Source organism: Centrocercus urophasianus, unplaced genomic scaffold (genome assembly GCF_019232065.1).
Source record: "Centrocercus urophasianus isolate 14NV4802_14NV808 unplaced genomic scaffold, USGS_Curo_1.0 seq_12, whole genome shotgun sequence".
Classification (NCBI taxonomy): Eukaryota; Metazoa; Chordata; class Aves; order Galliformes; family Phasianidae; genus Centrocercus; species Centrocercus urophasianus.
Window position 1 is genome coordinate 67,191,557 of NW_024884364.1, and position 18,421 is coordinate 67,209,977.

General features: G+C 43.4%; 2 protein-coding genes across 5 annotated transcripts in view; one reads left to right on the forward strand and one right to left on the reverse strand.

Annotated features, from left to right (window-relative positions):
* The window catches only part of GGACT (gamma-glutamylamine cyclotransferase), a 30,680-nt gene extending 14,863 nt beyond the window's left edge, over positions 1 to 15,817 (forward strand). For all 4 annotated transcript variants that reach the window (XM_042811089.1, XM_042811088.1, XM_042811090.1 and 1 more), the window contains exon 2: positions 14,623 to 15,817. In XM_042811089.1, coding sequence (XP_042667023.1) covers positions 14,628 to 15,101 — 474 coding nt within the window. In that variant the 5' untranslated portion in view covers positions 14,623 to 14,627 and the 3' untranslated portion in view covers positions 15,102 to 15,817. The remainder of the gene's footprint in view (positions 1 to 14,622) is intronic.
* A 1,390-nt stretch (positions 15,818 to 17,207) lies between these two features.
* Positions 17,208 to 18,421, reverse strand: part of PCCA (propionyl-CoA carboxylase subunit alpha) — a 191,709-nt gene continuing 190,495 nt past the window's right edge. Inside the window, exon 18 of the mRNA XM_042811087.1 lies at positions 17,208 to 17,552. Within this exon, the coding sequence (XP_042667021.1) occupies positions 17,484 to 17,552 (69 nt within the window). The 3' untranslated portion in view covers positions 17,208 to 17,483. The remainder of the gene's footprint in view (positions 17,553 to 18,421) is intronic.

Consider the following 18,421-nt stretch of genomic DNA (forward strand, 5'->3'; position numbering starts at 1 on the left):
CATTAAAGTAGTGAAGTACAGTGTTACTCGTTGTAACTGTCTTGGCATTTTTCCTTACATTTGACTGTTTTCTTGTTAGAGTGGAAGGAAGGAAGGACCAAAGTATTTTTAATCTCTGATATTTGATTTTTTTTATTTAATGTCTTAGAGATCCAGGTAGCTACAAACAAAAACACTCCCCTCACTGTCCAGTTCTTAGTGAAACCATCATAATGATTATTAATGCAGCTGTCCTAAACTAGACAGAAGAGTAATGGTTTGCTAGTACAAAAATGAAATTGCATTCAGCTGAATTGTGACGTAGAAATTGTTAGCAGTTAATGCTTTTTTGCAAATTAAGCTTGCTCAAAATTCAGAGATACAGAATGATTTTTTTGCTTCGCTTCAGGTTGTCTTTAACCTTGAGTAAAGGGTGAAGGTTTTTAGACAACTTTGTTTCATTTTTAAAATAGCCTGCTATGATCAGTTAACAAACAATGTGTCACTTAACCACTAAGTCCATCTATGTCCATCATTTCCCATAGATTTCTATGGTTCCACTTTATTTGATACTACTGCCCTAAAATCATAGCACACACAACTGCAGAGCATCTTACATACAAATATACAGCGTTATTCTGCTGACACCAGGTGTTGAAAGTAAAAAATGTAATGCATTATGTATTCAGAAGCACACTTGTGTTAGCTGAGAGTTATCTGGAAGTAAATGGTAAGCAAGAGAAAGTTTGACATTTCACAGTACTTCAAGTGATCTGTTTTTAAAATAGATGTTCACATGTTGAAAATCAGAAGTGATCTATTCATTAGCCATTTTTTCAAGCCATATCAAACAAGACAACATTAAATTCTTGTATGGTTTCTCTCCTTCCTATGCCTTTATTAGTACAGCTAGTATAACTTGATGATTAGATTTATTTATTTTTTTTTTAATTAGCATCAATACGTGATTATTTGCTTAACACAGAAGTAAAATTGATTGAGATTTCCAAATGTTCCTACATGCTTGCTGCCAAGGACAAATGGTGTTCAGGATAGTAACATGTTTGTGTACTTAGGGATTGGAAGCTGCTATAGATTGCTGTACTGAACGATGTTCGGGCAGGGGGATAGAATTGATTCATTCAGTTTGTTCAAGAACTGATTTCTTCAAGAACTGTAAATACAACACTTTACCATCAAGTTGATCTGAACAACTCTTTAATAATATTAAGTTCTTTACAGAGAGAGTGGTGAGGTGCTGGAACAGGCTGCCCAGAGAGGTTGTGGATGCCCCGTCCATCCCTGGAGGTGTTCAGGGCCAGGTTGGATGGGGCCCTGGGCAGCCTGGTCCAGTATTAAATGGGGAGGTTGGTGGCCCTGCATGTGGCAGAGGAGTTGGAGATTCATGATCCTTGAGGTCCCTTCCAACCCTGGCCATTCTGTGATTCTGTAATATTTTGTATAGAATCACAGAGTGGCCTGGGTTGAAAAGGACCACAATGATCATCGAGTTTCAAGCCCCCTGCTATGTGTAGGGTCTCCAGCCAACAGGCCAGGCTGCCCAGAGCCACATCCAGCCATGCCTCCAGGGATGATGCATCCACAGCCTCCTTGGGCAACCTGTTCCTGTGCATCCCAAACTCATTTAAGATCAGCCATGAAAACAGAGTGCTTACCTTTCTCCAGATAACCACAACCTTCCATAACACAGGGATGGAAGCTCTACCTTAAGATTCCCAGTCATTGCTCCCACTCATTATATTTCAACTGTATTTTCAACACTTCAGAGATAGTGTTTATGTTTAAAATTATCTGTTAATTATATCTTAAGTTCAAATATATGGTTATTGGTTAATCTGTAAAATCAGCTTTCCATTGTGAAATGTATTAGATGTAACAGTGTAGGAGTGTTCACCCAGAACCACCTCTTGAAACTCCCAGCCCACAGTTGCTTAGTCTGCTACTTAGACCTTCTAGGTCAAGATCTTGCAGCGCAAGCAGTCAGTTTTTAAAACATGATGCTGACTTCACAGAATCACAGAATTGTAGGGGTTGGAAGGGATCTCCAGAGATCATCAGATCCAACCCCTCTGCCAAAGCAGGTTCCCTACACCAGGTCGCACAAGTAGGTGTCCAGGTGGGTTCTGAATATCTCCAGAGAAGGAGACTCCACGATCTCCCTGGGCAGCCTGTTCCAGTGCTCCATCACCCTCACTGTAAAGAAGTTCTTGCACACATTTGTGAGACTTCTTGATAGTATTTAGCAGAATCTCATCCATTCTAGTCACAGTCTAAAAATAAATAGTAAATGGTGGCTGTAAACTTACTTTAAGTTAGGGGGAAAGTTGCTAACCAGAAGAAACAGTTGTTTTTTCTTATTTGTGCTTTGGAGTGGGAGTGTGTTGACACCCATTCCCTGTTAGCTTATCATGGTAAGTATTTGTCTGTTTACTTGAGAATTATCTAAGCTTTTTTTACTTAAAAAAAGAATCTTAAGTGTTACCTGCAAGTCCCGAAACAGCATCATGCTTATCTTTGCCATTTTTGTGTGTCATGTGATTGTGTATAAAAAGACTGAGCAAACTCACTAGTGGCACAGGAGATGGATGAGTTATCCCCTAAGTTAGTATGATCACCTCCACAGCCTTATTTTCATCCTTGCTGATGTCATTTAGAGTTCAAGACTCAGTTGCAATTGAACAATTTCTCATTAAACATTGGCAATATTGAGTTAACGTGTGTCCAGGCACCCAGGAAAACCAACTCTATCTTGGGGTGCATCAAGCATGGCATTGCTATAGCTGGTTGAGGGAAGTGAATGTCCTGCTCTACACAGCTCTGGTGTGGCCTCACCCCAAGTACTTTGTGCAGTTTGGGGTCCAGCAATACAAAATGACATAAAATTAGAGAAGACTGAGGGGAGGCCTCATTGCAAAGACCTCACTGCAACTTACAGTTTCCTCACAAGGGGGAGCGGAAGAGCAGTGCTGATATCTTCTCTTTGGTGACAGGAGGGAATGGCACGAAGCTGCATAAGGGGAGGGTCGGGCTGGAAATCCTGAGAAGGCTCTTCACCAGAGGGTGGTCACGCAATGGAGCTGGTTCCCCAGGGCAGTGGTTATGGAGTTCAAGAAGTGTGAGGACAGCATTCTCAGACATGCAGTCTGATTTTTTTCAGTTGTTCTTTGTGGACCAAAAAGTTGGACTCAATGATCCACATGGGTCTCTCCCAGCTCAGGTTTTTTTATGATTCCGTGGATAGCTTTCATTTGCTTTTTCCTTTATGGAGTGGCTACTGCAGCGTTTGATCTGGATGTAACATGCCTTTGGCCCTATGGCTCTGACTTTGTATTGTGCTGTTGTACACCAATTCATTTTAGCCCTTGGACTGCCCAGTCTCATTAAGTGGGTCAGAAAACCTGTTCCTTAGACCAGAGCAGGGAATGAATAAACAAGCAATATCTTTCACAGCTCAGATAGTCTAAGAAAAGTTGTTACACTTTTTGCTTTACTGAGATGAGTGTCTGATGGAAAGGAGTGGATGAATGGCAGATGTTAAGACCTCAGGAAAAGCACTTAAGAAATTTGTTCAATTTTGTTTTCCTTTTATGGACAAAGAAAATTGTCAGAGCCAAGTTTATGTGTTGAAAGCGTATGCTATCAGTGATCACCTTCAGTTGGGATCTGCTCCAGTCAGAAACTGGCTACATCTTAAGACCTTTGCCTGTGGCATTCAGCACTTGTTCCAGCCTTGTCTGCTTCCTTCCCCAGTATGAAATTGAATCACATAGAATCACAAGGTTGGAAGGGACCTACAAGAGCATCTAGTACAACCATCCTCCCATTACCCTTGCTACCACAAGCACTAAACCACATCTCGCAGCACGTCATTCAGACGCCTCTTGAACACTACAAGGGATGGCAACTCCACCACCTCCCTGGGCAGCCATTCCAGTGCCTGACCATTCTCTGAGAGAAGAAGTTCTTCCTTATGTCCAACCTAAACCTCCTCTGGTACAACTTGCGGCCATTTCCTCGGGTCCTATTTGTGGCCTGGGAGAAGAGGCCAAACCCCTCCTCATCACAACCTCCCTTCGGGCAGTTATAGAGTGCAATGCGGTCTCCCCTGAGCCTCCTCTTCTCCAGACTGAACAATCCCAGCTCCCTCAGCTGCTCCTCATAAGACTTGTGCTCCAGACCCCTCACCAGTTTTGTTGCCCTTCTCTGGACACGCTCCAGGGCCACGATGTCTTTCTTGTAGTGAGGAGCCCAAAACTGCACGTAGTACTCAAGGTGCAGCCTCACCAGTGCTGAGTACAGGGGGATGATTTTTTACCTCCCTTACCTGAGTTTTGATGAGGAGATTTAGTGAGACACTTTCTTAGACATTTGAATACCTGAAGGTATGAGTTTTTCTAATATACACTTAACTAACTTTGGATACTTACGTCTCTAGAATGTTCTTAACCTCCCTGTCCCCAGAAAAGAAATGCTTTTTCAGCTACTTCATTCTACCATGGTGCAGGAATATATTGTGAATGAAAAACACCTGGTTGGTAGAAGTACAGTCCTTCACAAAATTATCCATTGCTGGAAAATATGAAACACTTCTGACGTCTAGAATCTTCAAGTCATCAAATGCAGACATCTGCAACCACGGGAAAAGAAATAATAGGTGCTTGCTATAAGATAAAATTCACAAGTGTACAAAGAGTATATGCATGAGGAGTAACAGTCTGTATTTGAAAGCCTAAGCTGTTTCAACTCTTTTTATTTTTAACTCTGATAAATAAATAATGGAGTGATCAAGGAAGCAAATCAGTCACCAGTCTGTGCACTTGTGCCTTTCGCTGATGTTTCTGCATGTAGATGAGGTCACTTGGGTGTAGTTTTCTAAGATTTTACCAACACCTTTTATGGTGTTTCCTTTAAATAGTTGTTCTAGCTGTGTCTTAAAGCTGTTTCTTGGTGGCTTGCGTAGGCATCTGCTGTAGCTGACGATGATGATATCTTGTGCTGTTGCAACTATTAACCTCCAACGTCTTTTTCAATTGCACAGCTCATAGGCTGTGTAAAATGTCTGTAGCATGAACCACTCCTCCTCAGGATGTGTCATGCATTGATTTCACAGGCACACAACTGCTTGATTTGGCAGGGCCACTGATAAATAAAATAGCATTGATTGCCAAGGAATTTGAACAGTAACTTCTCCCTGTGCTGACTGTATGTGCTTTAAAGTAGGCTACTTTAATCTTCCCTTAACTAATTCACTATTCGTATGTAGTCCTCTCAGTGACTTGCTCCAGTCCTATTTTTGCTTCATACTAAATTAAATATTTTACTCTAAGCTGGTCGTGTTGTCCTTGTCTAAGGAAGAAACAGACTTTTTTTTAAAGACATTTGTCTAGCTTTTTCAACATTCAAAACCACATTACATATTATTCTCCTCATTTATTGCTAGTGCTTGATCCCTTTTTTCCTTCCTTCATCAAGTTAGGATCAGAAATTCTTTCTTGAAGATCACTGTGTCAGATTTCCATCAGATATGAAACCACTCCTTACCTGAAAGGAAAGATTTCATTCAACGTATCCTGACAGGGCACAAATGGATTTCTTGTCTTCTTGCTTATCTTTCTTTCCACCAGGCAGGAGGATATGTGAGCTTCTGGTCAGTATGTCTTCTGGAGCTGAACACAATTGCTCCAGTGCCTTGCTGAGTGCCATTTCATAGGTTTTTCAGATGGTCCCAGAATATGTATTTGTTTCTTCAATGTGGAAGATATAGCACCAGGAAATGTATTTACTTCCAGATAAGAATGCTTTGCCATTTGATGCTAAAGGCAGGTCTTTCTTGGAGAACAAAAATCAAGATCGGGAAAGTTGAAATAACTCATTAGTTTTCTTTTCATGGTGATATGACTTTTTTTTATAATAAACTTGGTACTCATTTCTAAGCAGAAGTGATATGCCTCAGTGGGACTGAAGTAATTACATACATCTGCTGTTGGTTCTCTGTAGTTTTGATGAGAGTATCTGTTTTGTTTTGCCTTTTATTATACTAGAAAATGGTGGGGAAAGATTTAGTGGTGAGATATGGATTAGGTTTTTATTTTCAACATGTATAGCTGTGAGCTGAAATTCACTACAAGAAAAAGGAGTCTTTTTATTATATAAAACTACCTGATATGCATCAAAGCAAGACTTGCATAGTTATTTAATTAATTAGGCAAATAAAATAATGGCTGTTAGTGAATTGTGCTTTGTTTCTCTTCCTGTATTTCATGTGTTAAATATTACTCTTTCTTACAAGTGACAGTGTGAAAGGTTGATACAAGGCTCCCTCATCATTCGTTTCTTAGCTTTAAAAAAAAATTGACCTGAATAAGTTTAAATGAAGTGAAAGGAAAATATCACAGAAAGAGGATATGTTGAATTTTTTTTTTTTTTTAATTTAATTCTATTTTATCTTTTCCAGTGTTTGTCTAGTGGCCATCTCCACATCAGTGGTCTGACTTGCTTCTGAGCTATCATAGCAAACAATAATATCACAAATTCATTATTTCTGAATACCCCACTTTTCCTTTTGTGCTCATTACTGACCTCACCTGCCCCTTCCCAATATCAAGAAGGGCCTTTTCTCCCAATGCTAGTTAGTGACATGTGTACACTCACATTAATACTTCTAATCTGTATTTTTTTAATGAGAATATTTATGCCATTTTATTCAGCCACCCTTTTGTACGTCCCTGCTTCACAGCGAACATGCTTGGCCATTACTCTGTGCTGCCTGTAGCCTTCCTGGTTGTGTACTTAAAATACTGGCTGCATTTAAATCTTTTGGTTCCTCCATTACAGCTGGTTTTAATCTTTCTTGTTTTTTTGTGGGCCTCTAACATTTTCCAAGAAAAGCATGGCTCTTCTGCATAGAAATGTTATGTATATACATGAGTGCTATAAACGTATGTGAATTATTTTGGCCCTTAGAAGTCACCTGCCCAAGGAATCATAGGCTGGAAAAAAAAAAGTCTGTCGGGATTTTCTAATCCTTAATTTCTGCCAAGTTTATCAAAGGTTTGTGTTTCAGTGACTCGTCTACGGCGATGTAGGCAGGTGGTTTCCGGGAAAAAGGAAACAATAATTCAGTATTATGTGACCCTGCAGGCAGTACAGAATTGCTCTCCCTGCTCGTTGCACCAGGAGCTCGCTGCTGTCTCGCCTGCCTACTGCATGACAAGGCCTGAGATGACACCACCTGGATGCTTGTGTCACCTGGGGCTCACAGGCTCCAGGGGCTCTGAGCATCACCCACACTGAGCTAGCTGAAAGGTGTGCGAGGCCAGGGAGGCTGCTGTGCTGATTGCCATTTAAAAGCTTCCTCCAGGCTGAGCCACATCCCTGAGGGATGAGGGAAGGGAGCCTCTGCAGAGCAGGTAGTGCTGCGCTGAGACCAGCCGGGCATCTCTCTGCTCTATACAAAGTGTTACTGTGCCGTGTTTTCCACATCCCGTTCCAGCGCTGCTTTGTGGAAAGGCACCTTGCAATCTAGCACAAACCTGATCTTTTCTCCCTTCCATTTTTCCCTCACAAGCTTTTCAGCATAGAAAAATGTGTTCCCATGCTTAGGTACTCAGAGTGTTTGCTGCGTTTCACAGGCTGAGATGCTCTTCCCGATCGAAAACAACTGACTGAACGTTCTGAGTATTGGCATGTAAATCAGTGTGCTGACCTTGCTGGGGTCTGGGAAAACCCGTCCCAGCTTCAGACTGCATTTGAGCCTCAGGATGTCAGCAGTTTGAATCACTGTGCTATGCCCTGCATGCCAATTGCAGAAACCACTTCAAATTCACAGTGGTGTTTGAAACTACCAGGAGCAAGGCTAGCACAACAGGGCTGCAGCATCTACCTTGTTCTTCTGTGACGGTGATCTGGCATTTGAAGTTGTTTGTTTTTATTTCTTTCCTCTGTCACTTTTTGTGCAGATAAAACAATTTAAGCCTGTCTAGTACTGGAGTGCTTCAACGCTGATGGGCAGCTAAATACCACCATGCAGCTCTCTCACTCTCTCTCTCAAGAGAACAAGAGGAGGAATGCAGGATGGGAAGAAGGCTCGGGGTTGGTACAAGAACAGAGAGACCACTCTCCTGTTATCATCACGGGCAAAACAGACTCAGCAAAAGGGGGTTTAATTTATTGCCTGTTACTAACAGACTAGAACAGTGAGAAACTGAAAGCAAACTGCAAACACCTCCCTACCATCCACCCAGCTCTACTTCCTACCCCTAAATGATACAGAGGAAGGGCTCTGTTTGCAGAGGCCACCTCTGCAGCCTCCCTGCTACCAAAGCCCTGCTGTGTAAACCCAATACAGCTAGAGATGCAGACAAAAGATACAGAATCACAGAATGGTCTGGGCTGGAAGGGTCCTTAAAAACCATTCAATCCCATCCTCCCTCTGGACCAAGTTTCCCAGGGCCCCATCCAACCTGCATTGGAACTCTTCCAAAGATGGGACATCCACAGCTTCTCTGGGCATCCTGCACCCAAGCCTCACAGTCTCACAGTGAAGAATCTCTTCCTGATTTCTAATGTAAATATGCCCTCTTTCACTTTAAAACCATTACACCTTGTCCTATTGCTACAGGCTGTAGTAAAAAATCTCTCCCCAAAAGATATTTCTGTGTATGTGATTTAAATGACATGTACTTGACATAAAGTTGAGAAGGGTTTTGTGAAGTTATCTAGTTTGTTACCTTACTCTTAGGCAAGATTAACTGTAGTATCCAGGAGAGCTTTCTGTTTTCAGGACTTTCTGTTTTCAGGACTGCTGGTTTTGAAGGCTTCAGCACTCTTGGATTGTCTGAAAATGTTTCTCATAACAGTTGCCACTAAAGAGTAGGATGCTCAGGTATTGCAGTGCTCTTCCGCCACATCAGTCTATTGCTCAACAGCAGTCAGAAAGATATTAGTGCAAAATGTGTGTAAGCAAAGCAGGAAAAGTGAGTTATATTACTGTATAAATCGATGGTTTATCCATCCTTGAAGATGTCAATTCCAGTTTCTCAGTCTCAGAAATAGATAAGGACTCTTCAGCCGACAAGAGGGGAAGGGCTGACAAAGTGGTGGCACAGAAGAGTGTACAGAGAGAACTTGGAGGAGGAGCCATCAGATGAAGCTAGCGGGCGGCAAGGAAAAATCCCAAAGCAATTTGTGTTCTTAGGCTCTTTCTGAGGTATCTGAAATTGATCTCACATGTGGGATACCATTTTTGTTGTGACTTACTGTGGTCGTTCTTAGGCCCTGTCTGTTTTTATGATTAGAAAGCTGTTTCTAAGTAAATTTTTCCATACAGAAATTTTGTGTATATAGAGAACCACTTGTCTCTTCTGTAAAACCTTCACTTGTATACATTGCTGGTGGGTAGGAGCCCTGTTAGCTCCTGTTCAAGCTGAACAACTTGTTCAGTCTATGCCTCAAAATAAGAGCCCTTGGTTCATTTTCTCAGTGATCTTTCTTGAGCTCATTTTGACTATCTTTGTAGTCCACGAATGTCTGAACTGTGGTGTCAAAAACTTGATATAATGATCTTTTGGCTTATATGATATTACCCTATGGCAAAACAGTCAATAGAACTCAAAAAGTATTGTGGGGGCAGCTACTTCTTACCAACACAATTTGTTCACATCCGTTGTCTTCTTCCTACTCTTGTCCTCTTTGTGTGCTCTCAATCCCCTCTTGTCTCTGCACTGTCTAGAAGTTTAGCATGTTAACTAGTCTAAAAATGCATCCAGCATGTTTCTGCATCACGCCTCAGCATCTTTTTGTGTATACCCCCTGCTAATATCTACTTTGGTAATTAAGCTCTTCCTGGTAGTAAGAAAAGAAAAAAATATTATAACAAAAATGTTAGCTGCGTAGATCTCTGTGATTGATAGAGTTGAAGGTGATTGCGAAGAGTTTCAAGCAGGTATAAACAAACATGGGCTCTGATGCCAAGTCAGTGCCAGGAACATGAGCAGCAGTGTGATTGCTGCTTGTTCTGACATCCCTGGGACGCTCACACTTCAGTGCAGCCCGTTTGTGGTTTGGAGATATAAGCTATCCAAGGGTGAGATGAAAAGTATCTGTGAAGCAGGTTAAGTGCCGTTTCAGGTGGTGCCTGGTAGTGTCCAACATGGCCCTGGTCACTGAATACTGTTGTTTGTTTTCACAAACCAGCACCTCACAGTTTCTGAGCGAACAACTGCTGCGAGGAGACCATAACCTCTGGATTTCAAAGGAGCCATCGTTTCGCTGGTGCCTCTGTGGTTAATGTAAGAAAGGTGTCTTGCCATAAACTTTTCCGAGGTATTCAGCAAGGTTGGAAAGGGGTCGGCCAGGGCAGGAAGCCCTTGTCTGTGCTATAAAGAAAATAGTGAGTAACAAAATGAAAGCATCAAAGGCCCAACAGGATGCGGTCCCATGAGCCCTCTCTGGCATGTTAGTCCTGCTTGAAAGTTAGCATTGAGTGAAGAGTGACCTTAAAACTCGCTTCATTCAAACAGACTGGGCTCAAGTTTAAAGTTCAAGGCATTTTGTTTTTTCACCTGTTTCCTACAGTTTTAAGAAACTTCTGAAGAATTAATGTGTAACTATATCTGGTCACTGAGCCAGCACTAAGACTTTTTCTCAAGGGAAAATAGTGTTACTGTATAGAGGGAGAGAAATGGATACTTTCTGAGCTGCAAGGGAGAGCTTCAGCAAAATAAAACCCAAACCCACTGCTATGGCAGTCACAAAGGGCTGCAGGGCAAGAGTGATGCACACACTGCTTCTTTTATTTTTCCAAAAAAGCTGCTAGGATGCAATAGTTGTTGGAACCATTGCAAAAAGGATGCTTATGGCCAGAGCTGTTGGGAGGCGAGGCCGTGCCCCCAGTTCAGGACCCAGCAGCTCAGCCAGGACCCTGCAGCCCCATAGCCGAGCTCACCACCACATCCTCATCCTGCCCTCCTGACCCCGAGGCAGCCCCCTGTCCTCTGATCTTTGCATCCCACATAGCAAAGGGAGCAGTAACGCGGCCCACAAGCAGTCCGCTTTTTGTAGTTAAAAGAAAGAGCTGGGAGAGATGACATACAGATTTCATTCGCATTTCCTCGCGCCGTTAAATTTTAATGTTTCTAGCATGAATATTTCATGAAAAAAAACCTTATGAATGGGTTTGTTTTGTCCTGGCACCTACTACCTAGTATAGAATCTGATTCCTATTATTATTCTTTTTTTTTTTCTCTGAGGTAGATCAGCAGAGGTCTGAAGTGTCAGATTAGGTGAGGAAGGCCACTTTCCCGTGGCACTGCCAGCTGCCCAGCGACACGCTGCTGCTGGCTGAACTGCTGTGCGCTGACCCTAAAATACAGTCCTGCTCTTTGCTCTCTTTGCCACAAGGTGGCTGAGGACAGTCTGAAAGCACAGATCTGAGTGCTGGGAGTTGCTCTGGGTGTGAAGCAGGCTGTCCAAAATGCAACACCTAGCAACACATATGCAAAGGCAGCGTGTTGAGCTTACCCCAGGGGATGGCAGGACCATCTGTGGTCATGGAGGGCAAGGGGAAATTTGGTCACCACCCTTCTTGTGGCAGCTGTGGAGTCTGGGGCTTGGAATCACCACTCTGTGTAACCTGGGACTGAAATTTCCAGTTCCTCAGTCTCCACTTAACATGCCCAGTGAATTCTTTTACTTACATGCTGGAACATAGAATCATAGAATCATTTGAGTTGGAAGCGACCCTGAAAGGTCATCTGGTTTAACTCCCCTGCAGTGAGCAGAGACACTTACAGCTCAGTCAGGGTGCTCAGACCCATCCAGCCTGACTTTGAAACACCCAGCCCTGGGTTAGCGAGTTCTGTCGTTGTGGTTGGGTTTGTTGGGATGAGCAGTAGCATGCTGGGTGTACTGCTGTCAATCTGAAGGGAGCGCTTCTAAACTGCCTGAGGCTGCTCAGCCAGAAATATGCATGTCGTTGTCATCAGTTTTGTGAGTTTTAGTGCTTTTCCCTTAAAACTTTTCGGAAGCTTATCTTCAGATGTACAGTAAGGAGAGATCTTAGCTTAGTGGAAATGAAGCATATCTTTTTCCAACAGATGCACCACTCGGTATTGAGCTTTTCATGTATGTTTCAGGTTTCCCTTTTTATTTTTTAACTTATTAACTCTGACAAGTAACCTCTTGGTTGTGAACAATTTAATTCACAATTCATTTTTCTGATTCAAAGTGAACACGAGTGCCCTAATCCCCTAATGGGAATTAATTGCATGTTTCAGTGCTTAACTCTGATCCTTTCCCAATCCCCACTGGGGCAAGTTTCTTCCTGAAAGATCTCTGTTTGTTATTCAAAACACAGTCTGAAAGGTAATGATTTTTCTTATAAAAGGGAGTCAGATGATCCGAATATTAACGTCCTTTTTATTGTGAGGGAATGAGCTGCATCTGAAAAAACTCATTTATGTCATGAAGGATAGATTACACTGGAGTATATCTGATAAAACACAGAGACAAATCAGTGTGGTCTTTTTCCTTACGTGAAAGCTGTTTGCCAGTAAATAAAGGCACGCACCATTTTTGCTGGAAAACCATTCTGTTACAGAGAGAAATTCTTTTCTTCACAAAGGGAGAAGCTGCTTTGCTACTGGTTAAAAGGCCTGGTGATTGTAAATGACCCCCATCTTGGCTGGGAATGTACCCTTTGGATAACCCAGCTGACCTAGCTACTAAATTAAGAAAGCTGAAAAAAAAAAACATTAATTTTCTGCTTCCAGTCAGTTTTTAAAGATTTTTCAAACTCTGAACGTTGTTTAACAACAAATGGAGCTTCGTGTTCTCCTCTGGTGGTTGGTGCATGGCAGGCAGCTGCCTCGCTGCTGTGTTGAGCGGAACAGAGACAAAATCAGGGCAAAATCAGGAAAACCATCACTTGCCTGCAGGAAGAATTGGGGATGAACAGGGTAGAGTGTGAAAAACAAAGGAAAAGCTGGGAAGGTATGGGTGTTTCCTGTCTTTCAGTAAGGCCAATCTTTTATCACATTTAAACCAATTTGTAGATTTTTGTGCTTCTAGATAAAACAAATGTTGAATAACATTGTTCAGGGGCTGCTTAAAAGATGTGGCTAGAATGCGTGCAAGACAGTGACTGCAGGCATAGGTGGTTCAGTTCTTGGGTATGTCTGAAAAAGACTTCAGGATGGATCTTCCACTGAAATAACAGGGTCCTGCCTCCCAGTCCATCCCCAAGGTAAACAAATGGAAATAGCATTGGCTCTGCTCACCCGGACAAGAGGGGTGAAGGTGTTCCTGACGACACTGTCGCCTGGCATGCCCTCATCAAGTCAGCAAAGGAGGCCTGTCAGCTGGGAGTCACTGAAAGCACCAAAGAGAAATGTTGTTTTTCCCTTTCCCTGAACAGGCAAGACAAACACGTCCTTGTGCTCGCAACGGCAGCTTCCGAGCAGCCCTGGCTCAGCTGGACGTGGCCTCCCCAGCTCTGCCGGCGTTCCGCAGGCAGAGACAGCCAGCAGGACCTGGTGCTGGGGCTGCGGGAAGCCTTCAGCATATCCCCGAAGTGGCCCTACAGCAGGTTGAACTTAACCCAAGCCTGTGCCAGGCCACGTCATTCTGCAGCACAGCACTTGTTTTTCCAGGGCTGATGTTCCAGCCTTTTCATTCCCCTTCAGGACAGGCAGCTCCGTGGCCGGGCTGAGTGATGTCCCAGTTTGCACAGTGTTAGTTTGCTGCAGCTACAAGCATTGTGCTTCTTACTGTTCTTTCCTGTTTGTTTGGGGTTTTTTTGAGAGTGTAACCAAGTTGGTATTACTAACATAAAAAATGCTCACCAGAAAATGGATGCAAATGCAGCACAACATGACAGCAAGTTTGAATGCATTAATTTGCTTTGGGATGATTAATGCCACTGTGCTTTATTTTACCATGAAACAAGATACTTGAACTGAAACCAGGCACCTCTGTCTCTGAATATAATGTTGTTTCTCATATCCTGAATATTGCCATGGTGAAGAGGAGGCACATGCTGTGCTGGGCTGCACAGACCTGGGGACGAGGAAAAGTCCATCACTACAGCCTTTAAACCAGCCCCTCTGCCAAGGAGGGGCAGAATTGTCCTTTGGCTTCATTTCTGCAGTCTTAACACTACCTGGACTTGGCTGGGGCTACTTAAACCATAAATGCAGTCGAGCAGTATAGTAAGGTGCTTGAGTAGCTGAACTGAACCGTGCCTTTTTGTTGTTACTGGGGTGTTTTTTGGATGGCTGGTTGGTTGGTTTCTTCCATGAAGGACGTGCTAATTGGAACTTGTTCCTATCACTGGGTTGCTTTTGGTGTGTTACTGAGCACGGCATCATGCTCTGTGCAGCCCGGCTCCAATTTAATCATGAGAGAGGCAGAAAAACCTCGAGGAAGGCTTGAAGCTGAGCACTGTATTGGCTGCTGGCGTGGCTTCCTTAGAATCATAGAATGCCCTGAGTTGGAAGGGACCCGTAAGGATCATTGACTCTAACTCCTGGCTCTGCACAGCAGCACCCAGCAATCAGACCTTCTCCTTAGAGAAGGGCAGTCACACGTGTAACATCCACCTCTGTCCCTCTGCTGCTTTTGCAGGTACGATGGCTCGTGTCTTTGTGTATGGCACGCTTAAAAAGGGCCAGCCCAACTACAAGCACATGATCAACACCGCCAAGGGGATCGCGAAGTACCAAGGGAGGGGTCGCACAGTGGAGAAATACCCTCTGGTGATTGCAGGGAAATACAACATCCCCTATATGCTCAACATCCCGGGCACGGGACACCACATCGCAGGGGAGATTTACACTGTGGATGACCAGATGCTGCGCTTCCTCGACGAATTCGAAGGCTGCCCAGACATGTACCAGCGCACAACGATGAGAATTGAGGTGGTGGAGTGGGAGGGGAAGAGCGGCACAGCTGAGGTGCGAGCAGCCAGCAGCGGGGTGATGGAGTGCTTCGTGTACAACACCAGCACCTACCAGCCTGAGTGGGTCCAGCTGCCCTACCATGACAATTACGATTCCTCTGGAACCCACGGCCTCTCCTACGTGCTACGAGAGAACAGAGATTGAGCCGGCACAGCCCTGCGAAGACAGTTCTAAGCAGGTGTTGTGTGGCAGCCCTACCAGCAACCCCGTAATGCCTTTCTCTTAAATCCCCAGATCTGTAACCTTCCAGACCTGGGCACGCTGGCTCTAGTGCTGCAGTGCTGTAGGCCTAGAGACTGGCACAGCCTTGTACCACCACTAACCCACCCTAACTGGTTTCTCATGACGGCCGAAATAACTGTGTTTGTGCACAGCAGTGAGGGGGTTTATGTTCTTTCCTGCCCCCCGACCCCTTCACCTCAGTGCACGGCCAAGGTGAGTGGAAGACAGATGAACACACTAATTCTTTCTTACCTGATCTGATAAATTTATCACATGTGTTCCATACGCTGGGTGGAGTATTGACGTTATTGTACTAATAGCTAAAACTGATTTTAAAAAATCATATCTGCAAGCAAAGTAAAATGCACGGCTAATATTGTCCTGTAATGGTAGGCTACTGAATGTAAACCAAGCAGCAGGCAAATGTCTGTGGGGGAAAAATGACCACACAGGTAGTCTGCGCTTTGGGAAAAATACAACAGTGCTGTAGGAATAAAGGGAAGAGATTTTTAAAGATGACTGTTCTTACTTCATAATGTTTTTTCTGAACTGGAGGTGATTCTTTTTAAAATACATTTAGTTTTATGAGATACTGTAAAGAAATATTAAAGAATTATTAAAGAGAATTCCATTTAAAATCGTATATGTTTCATTTAGCATCCTAAGTAAGCGCTCTAGGTACCATTTTCAGTTCACTGAGTGACTGAGATCTGGATGCTGAGGGCCAGAAAAGCAAACCTGACTTCAGCTGCCCACTGCACCACACCAGCTGCAGGTGAGCACTATTAAGGCGACGCTGAGCCAAGCACTTTCATGGAGAACTTGCAGTTGTATGCAGACTGAATTTTCTATAGGGGGGAAAGATCCTTAATCATGTTGTTAAAGAAATAAAAAAAGGACCTATATGTGATTACTGCAACATTTAAAGACGACTGTCCTCATGACCCAACCAACTGTGCTGGCTTCTGTACAATCTGGGGATATTGTGGTTGTGTTGTTGCACTGCTGTGCCTTTTATTTCCTTCAACTGCAGCGTTTGGTACACTGACATTGTATAATTTAGAAAGCTGCTGCAGGGACAAGGCTGTGAGTGGGGAATGTGTGTCGTGCAGTGAGCCAGAGTACAGTGAAGTGTACCAAGGGGACTGTTCAGAACTGTATTGTACTTCTGCTTCACTGGCAGGAGCTCTGGGATGGCCAGAGATCAGCACAGGGAGCCAGGGTAAGGAACCAGCCTGAACTTCATTAGTAATGGGCATTGCTGCCATTCAAGTAGAAAAACAGAGAGGTTGTGCTTCTGCAGCAGGCACATTGAACTCTGAAATGCTTTTCAAGCAGAATTCATTTTGTAAATCTTTTCATCGTGCTTCAGTTTAGGGCAACGTGCAGAGCCTGAGCAGTGCCCCTTCTGGACGAGGCAAGATGGCACCAAGGACATTCTTAGGGAAGCCTGCAGGGTCTCTGCCTCAGTTTCTCCAAAGCTCTGGTTTATGAACACTCCTAATCCCTCACTTTAGAAGGAGCCACTGCACAACAAGAGGTCAGACACGTTGATCTCCAGGCCTGGAGGAGCTCAGAGGACAGCGTGCTTGGCCTGAGGGGTGGCTAAGGGCACTTGAGGCCCATGCCTGGAAGGCCTTGTATCCAGTGACCAACAGAAAGAAGATAAAGGGGAGGGCGTTTGAGTATGGAGTCTGAGTAAAAGAGAAAATTCCCTTAGAGCTGCAAGTGAAAATACAAGGGAAATTCTGCGGTAGCAAAATAAAGCATCTAACCCATAATTTAAAGCTAGTCTAGATAAAGGCTTCACAATATTACAATAAGTCTGACCAGAATTTAAGCAGTAATTGTTCAGCACTTACACAGAGTGTAGGAAACTGCTGAGTCCATTCAGTGGTTAATTTGTCGCTCCTATCAACCATTCTGTACAATTTGGCTGGGGCCTCAAACCAGTGAGATTACCATGGAGAAGATTAATCAGCTTCAGGCTTTTGTTATGTTTTCTTTTTAAAAAAGAAGCTTTTCCTGTTTTAAAGCAGAAATGGTATTTTATTGATTCTACTTGATCCTGAAAAATCAAAGAATTACAAAGGTTATGTACAAGTATTTCTGGAAGTAAAAATCTGAGATCTGTTGCCAAGGTTTAACATCTGTGTTTGCTGTCTTAACCACTGATACAATAAATATGGCTCTATAAGATCTTCTGCGTAGGAAGGTCCATCGTCTGTCTTGAATAGCTCTAATTTTACTTCATGGATGGAAATAACCAAGGTTGAGCTAATTCAACAGTGGGAAGGCAACCTTTCATTCCAGTTCCACCAGCAGATCTCCTTCTCCAACTGTATCACCGGCTTTGCAGTGCACAGCTTTCACCTACAGCACAGAAACAGAAACAATTTCAGTGTGTAGATCGGCACTGTCATTAAGTTCACACTAAAATCTTTCAGAAGACAGTTTGAATATTCAGCATTCGTGCCTGGACATTACAATATAATATTCTGGTATTTCATGGATTACAGACTGGAAGTATTAGTGAGTTTTGGGGCTGAAGCCATGAAGCTGGGTTTCCCTTAATCCCTGCACTGCTGAGAGAAATTGATTCAAATCCGAGTTGGAATCCTTTAATGTAACTGAAGTTGGCAAAGGGTTACAGTTGTCAAATAAATGCAACTACTTCTGTAGATGAGTTCTTTTACTGAATGAACATAGTATAGGATGTCCTATATAGACTTTCATCTTTTCTAAAAAATGCTGAAACACGTTAGCTTGTGGAGCTTCAGAAGATATTTGAGGCTCTGCATTAGAATTTGCTTGCAGTGTTAATCCAGATGTACCTGAGTTGTTGGACGAAATCTCGTTCGGCACCTGGTTCGGTCACCTGAAGATAACTGAGGCTCTTACAGGGAACCCACAGCACACCCAAAATCAGACTGATGGGGCTGCACGACTGCCTACATCTGAGTGTGACAGCCTACAGCCCTGTGAGCTGTAGGTGCACCTCTGGGTCTGTCGCACAGACTCATTCACAGTATTGTCCAAGAAATGAAGCTGAATACTGTTGGCAGGCGAAAACTTCACGAGATATACAAGAAACAGCTTTATTGCCAAATCAATACCTACACAGCCAACCCAATTCCTGAGACTCATCTTTCAGGAGATTAAAGCAGTATGAGAGATACTCCTTTCTTTACAAAGCCAACGTTCAGCACACGCTGTAGCTCACTGGTGTCTCAGCCTCCCCA